The sequence below is a fragment of the Rhinopithecus bieti genome, unplaced genomic scaffold, assembly GCF_001698545.2.
Source record: "Rhinopithecus bieti isolate Rb0 unplaced genomic scaffold, ASM169854v2 scaffold_45070, whole genome shotgun sequence".
NCBI classification, from domain to species: Eukaryota; Metazoa; Chordata; class Mammalia; order Primates; family Cercopithecidae; genus Rhinopithecus; species Rhinopithecus bieti.
Genome location: NW_016818843.1, coordinates 126,125 through 145,506, shown reverse-complemented (window position 1 = coordinate 145,506; position 19,382 = coordinate 126,125). Strand labels below are relative to the sequence as shown.

At 45.7% G+C, this 19,382-nt stretch overlaps 1 protein-coding gene across 2 annotated transcripts; it reads right to left on the bottom strand.

The window, feature by feature from the left end:
* Positions 1–1,363: 1,363 nt before the first annotated feature.
* On the bottom strand, positions 1,364–2,739 carry LOC108518968 (late cornified envelope protein 5A). Of its 2 annotated transcripts, none has more exons than XM_017857708.1 (2): positions 2,696–2,739; positions 1,364–2,028 (listed from the first exon to the last, which is right to left on the bottom strand). In XM_017857708.1, the coding sequence occupies exon 2, from the start codon at positions 2,005–2,007 to the stop codon at positions 1,651–1,653; it is 357 nt and encodes a 118-aa protein (XP_017713197.1). In that variant the 5' UTR covers positions 2,008–2,028; positions 2,696–2,739; the 3' UTR covers positions 1,364–1,650. The 2 variants fall into 2 exon arrangements, with proteins under 2 accessions (XP_017713197.1, XP_017713198.1); XM_017857709.1 differs by having other exon boundaries at positions 2,544–2,698.
* Positions 2,740–19,382: the final 16,643 nt, after the last annotated feature.

Genomic DNA, 19,382 nt, shown 5'->3' with positions numbered 1-19,382 from the left:
AGTGTGCATGATAAATAGTGTTTTTAGAATAACTAATTTTTAAGAATTGGAGGATGCTTTGGCAGTCAACTTCAGAACTGCTTCTCAATCAATGCAATTGCCCACAACTATGAATGTGAACTGTAACAGAAGTCCAAGACTGAGAATTCAAGAATTAAGGATGAGAGACAGGTTTGGGGGTGAGTGAGCTGGGAGTGGCATGAGGGAATACACACAAAAGATACCAGTTTCATTTGACATGGATTTAGAGCCTGATTAACAGGTTGCCAGTTCCTAGAGCACCTGTTGGTGAGTATAGGTGAGACATTCCAAAAAGTAAAGTCAATATTAGAACAGAGAAGGAAGTAATGAAATAACAAGACAGAGGCAGGATCTCCCCTGGGAAAATGGGCAAAATTCTTAAAAAAAAAAAAAGAAAAAAAAGAGTGAAGAAGGATATGTTTGGTAGGAATCAGTGTAAGGAGATCATCTGGGCAAGTGCCTACTCATTCTGTGGGCATGTTATGATCTCATAAACCAATTTACTTTATTTATCGCTGTTAACTCTTATCAAAGAAGGCATCAATTGTTTATCTTTTATATAAAAGGCTGATTTGGAATTAAATTTTCTAGTTCTCTTTTCTAGGTATTTTATGAGTATCTCCTGAAGGAACCAGCCCATTCCTAAAGAAATGTTACTTGGAAAACCCAACACAGGGACCAAAACCCCTGTACTCTTATACCTCTCACTACAAACACACACACACGTCCCAACCACATAGAGACAGTCTTTGCAGAGAAGTGTGTCTTTCTCAGTTCTTTACCCAGATTCAAATCCAGGATTTCAGCATGCAGGGAAAATGTGCTCAGACATTTCATACCTGCCTCTAAAACTCACTCACTGCCCACCCAGCTCTCCCTCTAGCCAACTGATGGAAACACCTGGGCTTATAATCATCAGAAAAGAGTGTCCATTTATTAGAGCCCAGGATGAGCACTTCAGACAATCTTATTCCCCATGAATAGAGGACAAGCAATTTTTCAAACTGTGACCCATGCTTGAAGGAAACCCTCTCAGAACCTGACCCTTTTGAGTACAAGCATCCTCTTCTCTTCAAACCCATTCCTGGCTATCCTCATACAATCTTGTGTCTGGCATAATGGTCTCAGACATGATTCTTCCCTTCAAGCTTAAAGTTCCAGAATCCAGTGCATAGAAGGGAATATTGTTTTCCAGAGTCTTGAGTAGCTTCGCTGCCAAAATGTGCTCCCCAAACAAGTTTGTAAAGTGTTCGCTTGCATTTAAGAGAAGGGAAGGGAAGATGGCTTGATGCAGTAGGTAGGGAGTGGGAGAGGTAAACAATGAAACCAGGAGGCAGTGATATCAGGAATAAAAAGTTTTATTGTTACAGAAAAAAATAGCTTCACAACTGAATTACAACACCTAGTTCTCCAAAGAACCATGTCTGAGAGGGAAAGTCAGGCCAGAAAATATCACAGGGTAGACCTCAACCCCACAATGGAGTGAACATGGGCAGGATAAAGAGGAGAACTTAAGGCATTTCTGAAGTCCTTCCATGGGAAATGAGAGAAAAGAAGCCTCAGGCTGACACAGATCTTCGGCACCTGGGCTCTGCCAGTGCTGCTCCTTCATGCTCCTCATGGCCCAGGTCAGCAGCAGCCCCCAGAACTGTGGCAGCAACCGGAGCCCCCGGAGCTATGGCAGCAGCCGGAGCCCCCAGACTGCTGGCCACTGCCACTGCCACAGCAGCTGGAGCTCTGAGGTCGGCGTCGGAGGGACCGGCGGGGCCTGTGGTGGCTCAGGCAGCAGCCACCACCTTCAGAGCTGCAGCAGCCCCCAGAGCTGGAACCACAGCAGGAAGAGACTGGAGGTGGGCATGGGGCTGAACACTGGGGAGGGCATTTTGGGGGACACTTGGGAGGACACTTAGGAGTACACTTGGGAGGGCATTTAGGGGTACATTTGGGAGGAGGCTGGCACTGCTGCTGGCTCTGCTGGCAGGACATCTCTGTAGGAGCTGAATAAAGCTGAAAGACAATACAAGCCCAAGGTCACTTCCTTGCCCTTCAAATTGAACTATAATTTCACAAGATTTTATCTCTAAGATGACCAGAATTTATTTATTGAGATGGAGTCTTACTCTGTCACTCAGGCTAGAGTACAGTAGTGCTATCTCAGCTCACTGCAACCTCCACCTCCCAGATTCAAGTGATTCTCCTGCCTCAGACTTCCGATTAGCTGGGATTACAGGTGTGCACCACCACGCCCGGCTAATTTTTGTATTTTTAGTAGAGACGGGGTTTCACCACGTTGGGCAGTCTCGAACTCCTGACCTCTTGACCTGCCCACCTCGGCCTCCCAAAGTGCTGGGATTACAGGCATGAGCCACTACTCCTGGCCTAAGATGACCAGATTTTAAAACCCAGTCTCCCAAGACCAGTAACAAGAACGATACAAATGATTTCCACCTTGTAACTCCATATTTTCAAATGAATTCCTTGGAACTTCAGAAAGACATCAGTCCTTCATTCCCTTCACCTACCTTCCATCCTCCCCTTCCAGAAGAACCCTTCCCTCCAAAATTCTCTTTTATCCTTGTCCTTCTTCAAGAATGGCCTCAACCTCCACCCAGGGGCTCTTTCTGCCCAAAACACTGGCACCAAGAGTTCATCCTGGTCCTGAGAAGCACTTTACCTGGTTCAGGCACTGCAGCAGATCACTCAGGAGACAGGTAGACTGAGGTGCTGTGAGAAGCTTTGCCTTTTATACGATTCAGTCCTGCCCTAGCATCAGGAGGTGCAGACCATGTGCAGGATGCTAGAAGCATATTTCATAAAGGCATGGGTGACTCCCTCCCCTCGCATCCCATGGACCCAGTTCCTCCCTCCATAAGCATCTCAAATATTAATCCACAGGAAGATCCCATAAGAACTGCAGGCCTCTAGGATGGTGAGGAAGCTCTGTGAATTGCACATGGCACCTATCTATCTCACAGGCAGCTCTGCTATGCTTTCTATTTTTTGAGCTGGGCCAGTATGGCTCTATGCCTCTGGGATGAACAGAAGTTCTGTTTTCTCTTTGGTATAGGAACTGAAGGAGAACATTCCCAAGATGGAAATTAAATGGCCCTTTTTAGAATAATAATAGGGATCCAAAATAAAATTGTAGGCCCAAGGAAATAATCTAACATGATTTTTTTCATTCCTAGATGATGCCATAACCAGAACTAAGAATGTTTGTTATCTCAATGATGTTATTTTAGGCAGATCTAATGTGGACAGTGTGGGTGGTTGGGCTTCTCTTCTTGCCTGAATTTGATGCTCCAAAAAAGCTCACAAACAGTACTGATTCAGCACTAACAAATGCCTTTAAAATGGTTTATTTACTCGTGTTAAAGAAGGGGCCCTTGGCCAGCTCGAGGTGAGGTGGCAAAGACCAGGTGTATATGGAGGGTGGAGCAAAAGCTCTCTACTCATCTGGAGGTTTCCAGAAGTGAGGCACCAGTTCCGGTCATTCATAAGAGAAGAGCATCCAACCTGGGAAGGACCTCAGGAGAAGATTCATCTTTGAATGGGAGAGGTGAAGAGGAGGAGTATATAGGTTTTAAAAGCCCATGGTGGGATCCAAAGCTTATTTTCTCAGCAGACAGTATTCTGAGGGAAAGTTGGGTCCCCAGGATAGTTACCAAAATTGACTTAGCTGGAAAGGGTGGCCAAAATATAGCATATTCACAATGAAAGCTGCAGTGGGAGAAAATAAGACTGGGAGAAAAAGGCAGTACCTTAGCTCCATGCTCGTTGAAATGTGCTGCGGTGAGAAGCATCAGCCCAGGTATAACACAGACCCTGGAGAGGGATGTCCAGCAACAGTTCCCACCCTTGCTCTCTCCACCTGTGCAACCTCTGGCAAGTTACTTAACCATCACTGGAAAAGGGAGCTGAAAACATTCCTAATCCACTGAGTAAAGAAATACAGATGAAGTTCTTAGCACAGTTCCTAGAACTGCAAGTTTAAAAAGAAAAAACTAATTACTATGGCTATCCTTATTTCCATGAGAAAATATATTCTAAATTTCAAATTACTGATCTGCCAATTTTGAAACCAAAACTAATTTTTATTATATCAGAGCTTAAACTTAATGTTTTCTTATAGCAAAATATTAAGAGTATTTGCTTGCCACTAGGGAATGAGATTATAAAGAAAGCATACTCATGATTTAAAAACACCAAAAAATAGGAAAAGTTTTAAAATCACCCATAATCCCATCCCTAAAATACTGTTACTATTTTGCTATTTTCCTTTCACTCATTTTTTTTCTCTATATAGTGTTTTTTTGTTGTTGTTATTTGAGTTTTGTTTGTATTTTACATAGTCTTTCTCATAGTACTTACATGAGTTTATTTTATTAACTTTTCACTTAACATTTTAACATCAACATTTCCCATGTTATTCATTGTTTGGAAGGATTATTTTTGGTAGCCATAAGAACATTGCATGAAGGGTACAGAATCTATTTATAAGTGGTTAGGAGCGTGAATTCTAGAGCCAGTCTCTGGGTTTGAATCCCAGCTCCCCACTTACCAGTGGTGTGACCTTGAACAAGTGACATGAGCTTTCCACCTCACTGTCCCCACCTGTGAAATGGTGAAAAAAGTAGTGTTTATCTCATGGGGTCATGTACAGATTAAATGAGTTAATATACATAAAACTCTTGTAATAGTGCCTGGCATATAGTAAGCATTCAATAAATGTTTAAAATGAAACCTGATGCTGTGTCACTTCTAAATTCCAGCACTCAGAGTAGGCCTAGATAAAGACTATGGGGTTGGGAGGCAGGTAGGCTCCTGTGGCCACTGAATCTCTATGCATCAGATCTGTCTCTGCCCTCCTTGTGGAGAAGTATAAGCAAGAAAGTAGAACATAGGCTCTGAATTTCTGGAAAAGGAATCCCAGTAGAAGTTAAAGGAATTGCCCATTTAACACATGGGTTTGGTGAATTCTAAAAGGAACAATGTCCATCCTCTTTTACTTATAATTGTTTGGGCACATGACCACCTATCTGACCACATGGTAAGGTCTTTAGTGCAGGAATCCCTAAGGGGTCTAATTTAATGAATTGTAGGCAGCAGGTGTTCAGTTTTCATTTCCTTGTTCAGTTGAATTTACCATTCAGCAAGCAAGATGGATGCCTCAAACAAATCCAAACCCAGATTTTCATTGACAAATTCTAGACATTTCATGGGATGATAGAATAGATGTGGAAAGGACCTTGGCCATCATTCAGAGCCGGTGGTTCTCAACCCCAGTGAGATCTAGGTTTTGACATTCTCCAGACATCCATCAAGTGGCTCTGCTGCACCACTGGGATTGATAATTGCTGATTTAGATCATGCCCCTTGTTTGACAAAAAAGGAACCTGAGACTCAGAGATGGAAAGAGGCTTTCCCTGGATCACATGGAGAGTTGGGAGCAGAGATGGAATTCAAACCCTGCTATCTGCCCTCTCTCCATCATAACAGTCTGCCTCTTGAATAGTATTTTATTTCTTATTGTGATTTTTTCTAGCAAGATTTATTTTATAAAATTTGCTTGTTAAACATGGCTATTGAAGTTGGAGTGAAAATAGTAATAAATATGGTGAATCACAGCCTGAATTGCACATCTGAAAAAATTGGAAGTGATCATTACCTCTACTAAATAACCAGAGATCGAGTACCTGTGTTGAAAAGGCAGTGTCTGGCATCTCCAGGGACAGGCCAGCTGGCAGACCCCCAAGAACCCTCCCCAGGGTAGCACTATCTGGATGACTCTTCCTTAGCCCAGAAGTCCAACTCTTAGCCTTAGCATGGCTAAGTTCCTTAGCCCATGCCCCTGAGCTGATTAATCCTGTGGACATTGATTCACTGCACCTCACTCACAAGAGATTGTGATGACATCGACTTACAAAGAGAAACCTGAGAGTCAATGTTGGCAGGTACATTGTCTTCCTGTAGGAAAACTCCTGGAAGAAGTCATCGTAATCTGCCAGCACTCTATGAGCATGAGGTTGCATAACAACTTCAGGTTTTGATGGTCAGCAAAACTAGACATGTCCATCAGGTCATCTGAACACCTCCAGCCCTGGACAGATTTGGAAGCCCTAAAAACATTTGTCCCTGACAGCCCTTTGCTTCTCTGTGCTGGACTGTGGCCTGGGAACTGCCTCCCTGAGGGGCTTTGCACAGTGCTGCTCTCACCCACTACAGGCTGATTCTGGAGTTTGACACTGGAAAGGGATTTTTTCTATTTTTCTTATTTCCACTGGTCACTGTTGCCCTGATGTAAAGTCTGAATAGTGTACAGAATAATTCCCACCCCTCCTGTGCATAGATGTCCACATTCCAATCCCCAGAACCTGTGAATATATCACCGTACACAGCAAAAGGAACTCTGAAGATGTGATTAAGTCAAGGATCTTGAAATAGGGAGATTTTCCTGGATTATGCAGGTGGGCTCACTGTAACCACAAAGGTCCTTATAAGAGGGAGGCAAAAGGTTCAACGTCGGAGAGGGGAGATTTATCAGCAGAACCAGAGGTTGGAGTGAGGCCTTTTGAAAATGTAGGAAGGGGACAGAAGCCAAGGAATATAAGCAGCTTCTAGCAGCTGGGAAAGGCAAGGAAATAGACTTTTCCCTAGAGCCTCCAGAAGGAATACAGCCCTGTCAACAGTCTGATATCAGCCTAGTGAGACCTATGCCAGTCTGACCTACAGAACTATAAGGTAATACTCGTGTGTTGTTTTAAGCAACTAAATTTGCAGTAATTTGTTACAGCAGCAATAGAAACCAACCGAGAGGATCCTCAATGCCTCTGAGGTTGACAGGATGTCATTGGGCCAAGGGAAGCTCAGTGAAGAGGGGTGACAGAGAAAATTCTTACAGATAAAGTACTGTCTGGATTGTCCCAGCTCTACCCCTTGCTAGCTATGTGACCTCTTGGAGCTGTTTTCTCAGCCAAAAAATGAGGATAATAACAGTGCTCATGGCCATGCCGGTTGTACGAGGACTCCATGAGATAATGCCTGCAAAGCCCTTTGCCCTAGACTTGGCACATAAAAAGCGCTCAGTAATTTTTAGCCCTTCTTATTCTGGTCATTATTAGTCTTGTCCTCACCATCATCAGTGAAAACAGAGATGTCATGATGGTTGCCAGTGCATTCCTGGGGCCCTCCGCTGGGCTTAAAGCTCCCAGCTACTTATTTCCTGGACTGGAGCTTGAAAAATTCCATAGAGTCGGATGGACAACCTGCCATCACTTTGGACTTATTTGAATTTTCAAGATACTACTTGCACCTCTTCTCAGGAAGATGAGGGCTTCTTATTCTTTAACTTCTAGAGAGCATTTTACCATTTATGAGGTGTCTGTGCATTCCTTCCTTTACTGGAATCTTTACAACAACCCAATTTTGTAGAAGAGAGGGTTACTACCCCTATTATTCAAAGATAGAATCAATGCACAAAGAGGCCAAGAAATTTGTCTAAGGTCACACAGATGTTAAGAGAAATCACCAGGGTTCAAATCCAGCTCTTTGGACTCTATACCTCATGCTTGCTTCTCGAATCACAGTGACCTCTAGCCCAGGGTCTGTGCATCCTGTCATAGAAGGGGTGCACAGACAAAAATCCTCAGGGGGCTAGAATATAATGCACAAAAGCAGTCCGTAGATGCTCCTCTTCAGAGAAGATACTGCAATATGGCCTTAAAATGGAGCTTTCTTCCTGTCCTAAGTGAACAAAGTGCTGAGTGGAAGGGCCTCTAGCAGTCTGGTTTTAAGCTGCAGACCTTTCTTCTTGCCTTCCTGTGCACCACCACCTTCAAGTAATGAGTGCCAGAGACATGGGTGCAAGCAAGGACATCAGAGACTGACTGACTCATGAGTTGCCTGGGGCCCCCAGGTGTGTGTGCGCACTTCCTGGAAAAGCCTCACCTCCAGACCCCGAGCCAGGTCTGCTCACCCTGGCACATGGTATGCTTAGGTTTCCTGGGGCCCTTGCCAGCTACAGTGTTATCTTCTCTATGCAGAGCATCTCCATAGCTGGAGCCTGGAGGCGAGGATGCCATGGGAGCCTCCAGAGTGAGTAAACAGAGAAAGGAGGGTTCCTCCTCTCGGAGAGCAGGTAAATATCCGGGGCGTGGGACTCAGAGGGAGTAAAAATAGCCAAGGAGGCTCCTGGAAACACACACACCGAGGTACCTTGTTTTCCCAGATGGAGAGGACGGAGACCAAGCATACAGGTGACGTGAAGAAGGCAACAGGGAGGGGCTGGCTGCAAATGGGCTAGGCATCCCATCACACCAGGGTAAGGGTACCTCCATCCAGTGGCAGGTATACCATGTGCCTGCCTCCAGGGAACTGGGCAACTGGGCAACTGGGTTGTCCCTCACAGTTGCTTAATTTGCCCATTTGCCTTCATCAGTGGATTGCCTTCGGCAGGGCTTGTTTTCAGTTCTCCTAGCTTACATTGATGACCTATGGGGAGCTAATCCTGGTCTAGGCAGTGGGGAGGCAAAGATAGGGAAGCCATCAGCACTGCCCGCTAAGAGGTGTCCATCCAGTGGTGGAGACAGGTGTTCCCCAGGAACTGCAATACAAGCAGACACTAATGGGTATGGATCAAAGGTTAAGCAAAGTGGATTAGAAAGGAAAAGGTGTACATCAAGTTACAGTAGTATAAGCAACATGAAAAATTCATTTATGTAAGTCTCTCTCTCTATTATATATATGTATGGTATATAGAGATAGAGAGTAGGTAAATAATCAGGGAAAAAAAGCTTGGATTGACCATATTAAGATATTAACTGCAATGTCTTCTGGGTGGGGGATCGTGCTCATTTCTTTTTCTTTTGCTTACCTATATTTTCTGATTTTCTGTAATGAATATGCATCACTTGGATGATACGCTGTTTAAATTAACACAGCGGCTAAATAGACTGAAAGGATCAGAAGTGACATTTGATGCTTTCATTTAATTTTGCAGGTGTTTTAGTTTCCACTAAGCACCAGGCACCATGCGTGGCTCTGTAGGCATAAGGAGGAAGTGAGTTATATACAGTCCCATTACCCCTGGGCCTCAGAATGGCCTTCCCTTTCTTCTCCATCCATCTACAGTTCACATGCCACCACCGGCTACCTGATCTCCAGTAGCCTCACTGGCCAACTCGCTTCTCAGATGTTTAATCACAGCCTGCACAGTACTGCCTGCTCCATATGTGGACATCATTTACCTGCAAGATCTTGAACTCCTTGGAAGCCGGAGCTACACGTTATCCTTCTATTAATTTCCCAAAGCATGGAGCTAGGAAAATACTGGATGCCTTGGGAACATAAGCTGAATGGAGCCAAGTGGAGGGAAGGAGACATTGAGGCCCACACAAGCGTCAGCCTTGGTACCCTGGTTGCCTTGGGATTCCCAGGTCTTGACTCCAGAAGGGACTGAGGATGTCAGTCCTGCTTTGCTCTAAGCCACTCACCTCCAGTGGGTTGTCTCAAACCATGGCTCATGTATGGAAAAAACCCGGTGTTTATTGAGCTGAAATTAGCACCCCAGAGGCAGGTCTTGCACCCACAATTGGAAAAAAAGTTTCCCTCCACCCAAAGATATTGTCTTCCCCATCAAGATTTCAAAGCTCAATTGACTATGTCAATGCTCCAAAGACTAAAGAAATTTAATTTAACTTTGTAAACCTGGGGCTTGGTTAGCTCTAGTCTGGATGCATGGTAAGCATAGTAAATAGGGAAGAGAGAGAAAGGCAGTGAGGAAGAAAAGAGGGAAGGAAGGATAGATAGAAGGAAGCGGAAAAGGGAAGGAGAAGAAGGGAAGAAAGAAATGAACAGAGATGGGAAATGAACAGCAAATACAATTCTCTCTTCCCACCTACAGGACATTCTACTTCAGGTAGTGGTGATTTTGTTGATAACTTAAAAACACAGGGCAGAAAGTGACTCTCACTTGTAACAAAGAGGAAAGACACCCACGTATCCCAGCAACTAGTATTTATGGTTATAGGTTGGGGCTTCTCTTTCCAACCCTCTCCCAATCCCACCCACCTATGCCCGCGCAGCTCTGGGCTCTCCCTGCCCTGAGGTACCAGGACTTCTCTGAGCCTGCTCAGTCATGCTCCGGTGTCTGACGGGTGGAGTATGACTGAGTCACGTTACAGGAGTCGGAGCAATTTCACACATGCCTGAAGTCTCTAGGTTAATGATGAAATAAATGCCCAAGAATTTCCTGCTGCCTGTGTGCCAGGCTTTTCACCAATATCCAAAAAAGCAATCTGGGAATATGGCTATGTCTGTCCTAGGGTTGCAGATTACTCCCTCCAGGGAATTCAGTCTCTTCCCCTCTACATGTTCCCCTCTACTCATCCTCTGTCCCTCCACCTCTGCCATGCCCTCCAACATAAGGACCTCTCCTCCCTCCTCCCAACTCCTTCTCTTTTACCCTCCCCTCTGATGACATAAACCACATTCCACAATTTACAGTCATTGATGCAAATAGGACCTATCATCGTTACCTCGTCTGAAGCCTCCTTAATTCCCTCAGTAAATGTCCCCAAGACCCAAGGCTGGTAGGCATCCCACCTTCTCCCTCTTCCTCACCTCCACATCTAATCATGCACCCAGTCTCCTCCTCCCAGCCCTACTGTCTCCTCTCCTCAGACAGACCCTCACCACTTCTGTTTCTAAAAGGTAAGTCTGAGTCTATTTAAAACTTTCAAGGGCTCCCTATTACCCACAGAGGGAAAAAAAAGTCAAGTTCCTCCACATGGTGCCTAGATGCTTCATAACTTGGCAGCTTCTATCTGCCCAGCCTTACGTCCCTGCACCATATGGACACTACAGCCTCCTCAAATTATTACCATCCCTGAATGCGCCTGCATGCACCCTCTGCTTAGAACACCCTTTTTCCTCCACTCCTGCATGTTCTCAGGCTCCTGTTCTCTAGGAAACCTTCTGAGACAGCCCCAGCACTGGCTCCTGTAATGGAATGCCTCCCTGGCAAGGTGCCTGGCACTCTCTGTGCTCCCCAACAGGATCACCTCTTTATTAGATTCTGAGCCTCTCCACGGTGGGGTCTGGGCACTCCGCCATGATGCTGGGGGATATCACAGAGGCTGTGTATCATAAATACTCAGAGGTGCTTGGAGACAGATGCTGGGGTTATTCATCACTGTGTATCCTCAAGGCTCAGCACAGAGTTCATGACATTCAGCAAATATTTGTTGAGTGAAGAATGAAGGAATGAAAGACTGAGAGCTTGTCGTCATTGTCATGGAGGGAGGAGGCCCACAAGGCCAACATGGTCACTGTGCAGCAGGTTCTGACCTTGACTCAGTCTGATACAGGTGGAAACTGTGATGAAGTCACTTCTCATCAGTGTGTTGCCTTGGTCTCCCTGGGATGCCAGGCAAACAGGAGCTTTTAAGCACTGGAAATTCTGGATCCCTTATTAGATAAATTGAGTGACAACAGGTCCTGCTTCAGTTATTCTTAGACTCCACAGGTCACCAGGAGTCTGTCAGAGATTTGGCCCATCCCTCCTCATCCAGGGGATGAAACTGGCTCCAGAAGCCAGAACCAGCACTCAGAACTCCAGCCACTGAGCCACATGTCCTTCCCATGTCTTTCCCATCTCCATTGTCTGAACTGCCCCCTCAGTGGCCACATCTGAGCCGAGCGGAGCCTGGGGAAGAGTAACATAAGGACAGAGTCTTGCAGTGCCCATAGAGTGTCCTCTCAACTGCTAATTGCCTAGCTGAGTGACAGGAAGCCCAGCGGGCTTTAGGAAGATTTCAGGGGAAAAATGACCCCTGGCTTCTGCTGCTGTCCCCCTCTGCCCCAGGGAGCTGCATGAGGGTTCAGTTACTGCCCTCCCAAGGGGGTTACTCTGTGGAGGCCCTTTGGTTGAGGCCAGTACTTTGAACCTCTGTCAGTTCCCACTTGCAACATTCCAAGTGCTCAGGGTTTCTCTAGTATAGAGCTTGGTTCCTGGACCAAACTCTTTATGTACCAGAGAGAGTTTCTCTCTTTAGGTTCCTGGTTTATTATTAAATCCTTAGAACACAGAGGATGTTTGGAACATAGTAGATGCTCATTAAATATTTTTGGGAAGAGGGAGGAAGGAATAAAGGAGGGAAGAAGGGGGTGAAAGAAGGGAAGGAGAGAGGGAAGGAGCTGATCCACGTGCCACTGAGCTGGCTGAGAGAGCAGAGTGAGCCTCTGTGAGCATCTGGAAAACTCACGCATGAGGCTAAAGCCAGCTTCCCAGAACAGAGGTGACCTCCCCTCAGTCCCAAGACTCTTGGACACAAATGCTCATTTACCTGAGTAGAAAGCCTCTTGAGTTAGAAAACTTCATAGTCCATGGGCATCCTTTGTGGTACATAGCAGGTGCCCTGGAACCCTTTGCTATTTCCTCATTTCAGCCCTATCTTTTCCTGAGGCTTTCCATGTGTATCTCTCCCACAAGCCATCCTAGCACCATAGAAGGATCCTGTCTTGGAAACAGTAGGCTCAAGAAGGCCACCAGGTTCCACGTTTCTCACTGGGATCCAGGAGATAAGGGTGGTGGGAATGCATTCTATTAGGAGTGTAAGCCTCAATGACCAGTAGTGAGCCATTTATATCTTTAAAGTGGAAGAGGAATCCATTAAGCAGAGTGAACTGAATAAGAGACAGGGAAATCTGCCCTTGAGTCTCAGTTCTGCCACGTTAACTCTGCAACCTTGGACACACCACACTGCTTCTCTGAGCCCCAGTGTTCTCATCTAAAAGATGGAGGCCAACAATATGCTACCCAAACAAATGAGATCACATATAGCAAAGTATGTGGTGATCCATGAAGTGTAATAATAACTATCATAATAATGTAAACATAACCAAACAATGGTGTGGATGACAATTAAAGCCACCCTGTGAGTGGTGTTGTCTCTCACATAACCCCACAGCTTTACGTGATGTCAGTGGTTCTAGGGGGTGCAGGAGGTAAGGCCACAGCAGGAAAGACCCCCAGGTGAGAGCTGAGTGTCAGTGACACTTCCAGGCATTCCTGGTGCCTACCTGGAAGACAGCACTGAAGGCAAACACTGTCCTGCCCCAAAGAGCATGAGAAAGCAAGAATGAACCTGATGGCTAATCTTTGTGACCCTGCCTTGACCCCTGTAGGACTCCTCTGATGACTAGAGAATGAGCACTCTATTCTCACCAGCTGGTTCTGCAGGCCCTCAGGAACCAGAATGTCGGGTGGGGTGGTGCCTGGGTTTGGACAGTCACATTGCCCCTCTGCAGCAGTGTGTCCTCCAGTGGAAGATGAGGAGGCTGGACACGATGGCCTCTGTGAGCCCATCCTGCTCAGGTGGATCTGGTGGAAGTGTCTCGCAGGCTTCCCACAGGCCCTGTGCTCTGGGGCTCACAGTCCCGAGAACTTGGTCAATACTCAGCACCATCAACAACACCTCATAACGTCTCCGCTCAGGGCCAAGCCTGGCTTCAAGCAGCTTCACCCTGACCTTGCACCTACAGCATCACATACAAGACATTTGGAGCTGCTATTGGAAGGTTCATCCAACAATCCATCATTCAGTCCGCAAAAACATATTAAGTACTGATAACATACCAGGCATCATGCTCGACCCTGATGACACAGATGGAAATTAAACACAGCCCTGTCCTTAGGACATCCCCACTCTGGGTCAGGGCCGGGTTGAGGCAGGCAGACACATAGGCATTCATTTGTAAGGCAGTGTGACGAGTGCTGATAGACGACATAACACTCTTCTCTCTTCGGAGTTGCCTTCCACTCCAAAGGCCTGGCAGGAGGCAGATGACTTCCCACAGACACCCTTGCCCACCCTGTCAACCTTCTCAGCTAGGAGCCAGAAAGGATCCCTTTTTTGCCATTAATTAGCTAGATGAACTTGGGAAAGTCACTTCACTTCTTGAGGCCTCAGTTGCCTCATCTATAAAGTGGGAACAGTGAGGTTTTTCATCTATTCAGGAATCAAAACAAATTTTTTTTTAGCAGCAGCTATATGCTAGGCTTTGGGAACATAGAAGTGAGCGGAGACATGACCCCTGATCTCATGAAATACAGTTGATTAGAAAAGACAGACATTAAGACTTAACAATATTGCCAGAGCTATAAAAGGAGAAACAGGTTCCTATGGAACTACAGGAAGAGAATCTCACCCAGCCATGACCATTCTCTCAGAGATACCATGGGCATTCAATTAAACAGTGAATGTAAAAGTGTTCCTTAGGCTGTAAAGTGCTGTGTGAATATGTGCTATCCTCTCCTGGGTGTTTTTGCCTTTCTTACTCAAAGCTTGGGAAGTCAGAATATGAGAAAGATAAAAAGGAAAGCAAATGTCAATTGAGGTAATTGCTTTAATAAATAATAGATATTATTCCACTTGTTAGCAGACCAGGACAGGGATGCCTCCCAATAATAGTGAAATGTCAATTATTTCACTAGCATGCCCAGGGTGGCACAACTCAGGGTCAGAAACGAAGGTTAACCATGTCCCTCTCCACTGCTCCGTAGTAAACAGGAAAACAATTCTCCTCCTTGGTGTTTCCACCTCCAGCCCTGCTCCTCAACTTCTGGTTAGAAGCGAAGGCACAGACCAACTCCCAGCCAAGATGCTCAGAGAGGGCAGAGGTCCACCCAGGAGAACGGACAGCGAAGCAGGTAATGGTTGCCAGGCAGAGCTCAGTCTGCTTCCTCTGATGGGACTGTATCCATGCTAATGGCCGTACTAACTCTGGTGGGAAGGCAACTTTAGTCAAGCTGTGAGCTGAATCCAGTTGAATCCAGCTATGGTAGACAATGGCTGGACAGATATGGAAACTGAGGCTCAGAGAGGAGAACTGGATGGTTGCAGCAAAAAAAACTATGAGTGCCAGTGCCTTGTTTCTGAGTCTCTGGTATCAGCAACACACATTGAATGCCTTCCATGTGTCAGGCACCAACCACTGTGAAGTGGTTTGGGGAGGTGGACCTTCCCCTGGGGGTGTTCTCAGATCTGGGCATCTCACCTTTGGCCAATGCCCTCAGGCTCTCTTCCTTTTCTCCTGTCCTTTTAAAATCCAGTCTCTGTAAACCATCTGAAACTTACGATTAAGCACGGCCCTTGCCTGGGAAATATATCTGTGTTTCAATAGATACCAACTCTCAAAATAAAGGAATGAATTTATAATCACCGGGTTTCAGGCCTAAGTCGTAGAAGGAGTGCTGGGTAGTGGTACATGCAGTGGTCAGGGTCGATTTCTCCCCAGATGAGAGAACAGAGACCCAGAGCCAGAACAGAGATGCAGCTGGGCTTCGGCCACGCAGCTAGAAAGTAGCAGGCCCAGAACCCACGTTTGCTGAATTTCAGCCCCTTCAAGAAAACCATAGGTGCTGTAGCTCTCAGTGGAGCTAGAGAAGACCCTTCGCTAGCTGGAGAGTTCCCTCAGGGGACAGCAATCCTGTCCCATAGGACAAGCGGGAAACTAGGGATGAGGGATGTAAACCTGCTCTCCCAGGACCTTTGGAGTTGAAAGGAATTTTGATCTTCATTCAGGGCTGTCCAGTGAAGTCACCCCAGGTCACTTTCTGAACAACCTAAGTACAAACACAAATCCTAAATCTCCCAGAGCCCAGACTCAGGCTCTCTGAGTTGTCACTCCTTTGTTGAGACACCCCCTGGTGGTGTGGTAGGAAAATCCAATCTGAAGTCAGACTCCTTTTGAATCTCTGGCCTGTGGTCTCAGGGAAGTTATTTAATCTCTCTCAGCCTCAGTTTCTATATCTGTAATGATGGAAAAAAATACTGCCTAATGTTTTGGGGGTTGGTCTGAGAATAAATTAGACTGCAAGTCTAAACTCACTAGCATGGTGCCTGACACATGGAAGGCATTCAGTGTGTGTTTCTTTCCCCCTCCTTAACCTCTTCTTTTTATAAAATAGTGATGCAGCATACTTCATAGAGTTAGCTTAAATAAAGTCAGAGATGTGAAGTAGACAAGACCTACTGAAGATGGAATCTGTTGTTGTTGTTGTTTTTTGAGACGGAGTCTCGCTCTGTCGCCAGGCTGGTGTGCAGTAGCGTGATCTAGGCTCACTGCGACCTCTGACTCCCTGGTTCAAGCAGTTTTCCTGCCTCAGCCTCCTGAAGAGCTGGGATTACAGGCATGTACCACCACGCCCAGCTAATTTTTGTATTTTTCGTAGAGACGCGTTTTCACCATGTTGGCAAGGAGGATCTCAATCTCCTGACCTCATGATCCGCCAACCTCAGCCTCCCCAAGTGCTGGGATTATAGGCATGAGCCACCGCACCTGGCTGAAGTTGGAATCTTAAAAGAAAACTCAGGGAAAACTCTATTAAAATAGGTCTCTGCTTCCTTGGGACTGAAACATCACAGAACCTCACCCTGTCAGTCCTTGCAATAACTATAGGAGTCAAGATGTTTGGGGGCCTTGGATTTGAACCTTAGTTTTTGACTGTGAAATGAGAAGAGAGGTCAATAACTCAGCAAATATTTATTAAGCTTCAAATGTCTCCCAAACACCAAGAACAAGACTGAGTGAAGAAAGAGAGACTAAAGGAATGGACATGAAAATGGGCAAGATACACTCCCTGACACATAAGAACATACAAGCTGGACATGGAGTCAGGACACACACAAGGGAGCTACACAGCCAGAGGTGAAGAGCACAGACTCAGGAGCCAATGTGTGGGCTTGAGCCCAACTTAATTTTTTACTTTCCTTTGAGACAATGTCTCACTCTGTCACCCAGGCTGGACTGCAGTGGTACAGTCATGACTCACTGCAATGTCGACTTCCTGGGCTCATGTGATCCTCCAGCCTCAGCCTCCCTTGTAGCTGGGACTATAGGTGCACACAAACACACTTGGATAATTTTCTTGTGTTTTTTGTAGAGGTGGGGTTTCACCATGTTGTCCAGGCTGGTCTCCAACTCCTGGGCTCAAGCGATCTGCCCGCCATGGCCTCCCAAAGTGCTAGGATTACAGACGTGAGCCACTGTGCCTTGCCCCCAACCCAACTTTGGGCAAGATACTTATTTTCTCTGGAAGGAACTTGGTTTCTATAAAATAAGGACAATAAGAAGGTCAATTAACTGGGTTGTTTGGGGGGGGGGGTGTGACATATAATATAATAAATATTTTACAAGGACAAGCCTGGCTTAGGCTGTATGTATGTGTGTGTTAATTTATATAAGATATAATAAAACTAAAGTATAAAATTAAAATATTATTTACAATATAGAAATTTATTAAAGCACTTTAGTACGTGGCACATAGTAATCACATATAAGTGTTACTATGTTAACTAGATACACCACATAGAAAGCAGACCACAGTTGCATGCTTTGTAGAGGAAAACAGTTCACTCTGATTACTTGGGACTGATAGCATCCCATCAGGTCTTGAAAGAGGAGGGGATTTGCAGTGACCTCTTAAGCAGCTTCCCGGTCTTCGCCTATCCTCATCATTGGAGCCCAGCAAAATCTCCAGTATATACTGCCAGTTTTGAATTCCTGCCTTCGATTCTGTCGCCCCCTACCGTCCCATGTGTGTAAGGCAAACTGGATGCTCCACCTCTTCCTCAGTGCAGAGAAGTGCTAAAACCCTAATCCAAGAGTTTACAGCCTTACTCAAGAGACTTGGATGAGTGTGTGACATGGCTGTGAAATAAGAAATAACAGGCGTAGAGTTGGAGGAAATGTTGGACATAGAAACCCTTGGAAGACAGATGTGTTAGTTTGCTAGGCTGCCATAACCAAGTGCCACAAAGTGGTTTAAACAATAGAAATTCATTTTCTCTCAATTTTGGAGCCCAGAAGTCTTACATCGAGAGTTGATGGGCTTTGCTTCTTCTCTTCTTGGCTTACAGACATCCATCTGCTGCTTATGTCCTCACATGGTCTTCCCTCTGTGCATGTCTGTGTTCTAATTTTCTCTTCATATACAGACACCAGCCATAATGGATTAGGGCCCACCTGATGACTTCATTTTAACTTACCTGCCTCCTTAAATACCCTGTCTCCAAATATAGTCACTTTCTGAGGTCCCGGGCTTGGGAATTTAACATATGAATTTTTGGAGGACACAATTCAGCCTATAATAACAGACAAGAAAAGTAGCCTCCCTCGGGAACCAAACAAAAGCCCTGTACCATCACAGATACCCATGAATAGGGGGACAAAGATGGAGATGGGTGGAAATAAATTAAGACCCCCACCCATGCCCACCTCATTAAGGATTCAGTTGACTTTGGAGGGTGGATAGAGAATACACCAAGGCCTCAGGGGGGAAGTGAGGCCTAGGCAGCTTTCAGAGGATGGACTTTGAAGCTTCTGCATCCTGAGTTCCAGGAAGTTAACCCTGTAACACTCCCTCGCCACAGTACCCCAACATTCTGTGACAAGGAGTTGCCTGGTATGCCTTCAGCGTGCTATAAAAGAGCAGAACTGGCTGTGCGGGGTGGCTCATGCCTATGATTCCAGCACTTTGAGAGGCCGAAGTATGTGGATCATTTGACGTCAAGAGTTCGAGACCAGCCTGGCCAACACAGTGAAACCTGCCTCTACTAAAAACACAAAAATTAACTGGAGGTGATGGTGCACACCTGTAATTCAAGCTACTAGGGAGGCTGAGGCAGGAGAGTTGCTTGAACCTGGAAGTTGCAGTGAGCCCGGATCATGCCACTGAACTCTAACCTGGGCAACAGAGCAAGACTCTGTCTCAAAAAAAAAAAAAAAAAAAAGCAAAACCAGTCCCAAGATCACCACTGACACATCTAATCAGCCTATATATAGGCTGGCCTAGACATTCTAGAAGCATTCTTTGAAGTAGATTGTTTCTTGGAGTAAGGAATTTATATCTTTGGGATAATAGCTGTGACATTTTCACCTTTTCTCCCCTTGTGAGTAAGGAGAGTTTGTTTTTCCCACTTTTCAAGCCAAGCAAAGAGTTCATAAGAAAATCACTCTGAGATATTGGGGGTCCCTGCAGGAAAGTGAGATGAAGTATTGTATCTCATTTGGATGCTTGATGTGCTGTGGAAAGACAGATGCTTAGCTGTGCTCGGGTGGCTGCCAGCATACAGAACAGTGAGGGGATGCTGGAAAGAGCTTGCCATGTGCCTTGGATTTGGGGAGGCATTCCTGATTGGGTATGGGTCCTGTCACCCAGGTAGTGAGCACTGTGCCCAACAGGTAGTTTTTCAACCCATGCCATCATCCTAAGCGAATTAACGCAGGAACAGAAAACCAGACAACACATGTTCTCATTTATAAGTGAGTGCGGAACATTTAGAACACAGGGACCTAAA

What these genes read in the sequence shown, in the direction of transcription:
- LOC108518968 (XM_017857708.1), bottom strand. Translation starts at nt 2,007, where the DNA reads ATGTCCTGCCAGCAGAGCCAGCAGCAGTGCCAGCCTCCTCCCAAATGT.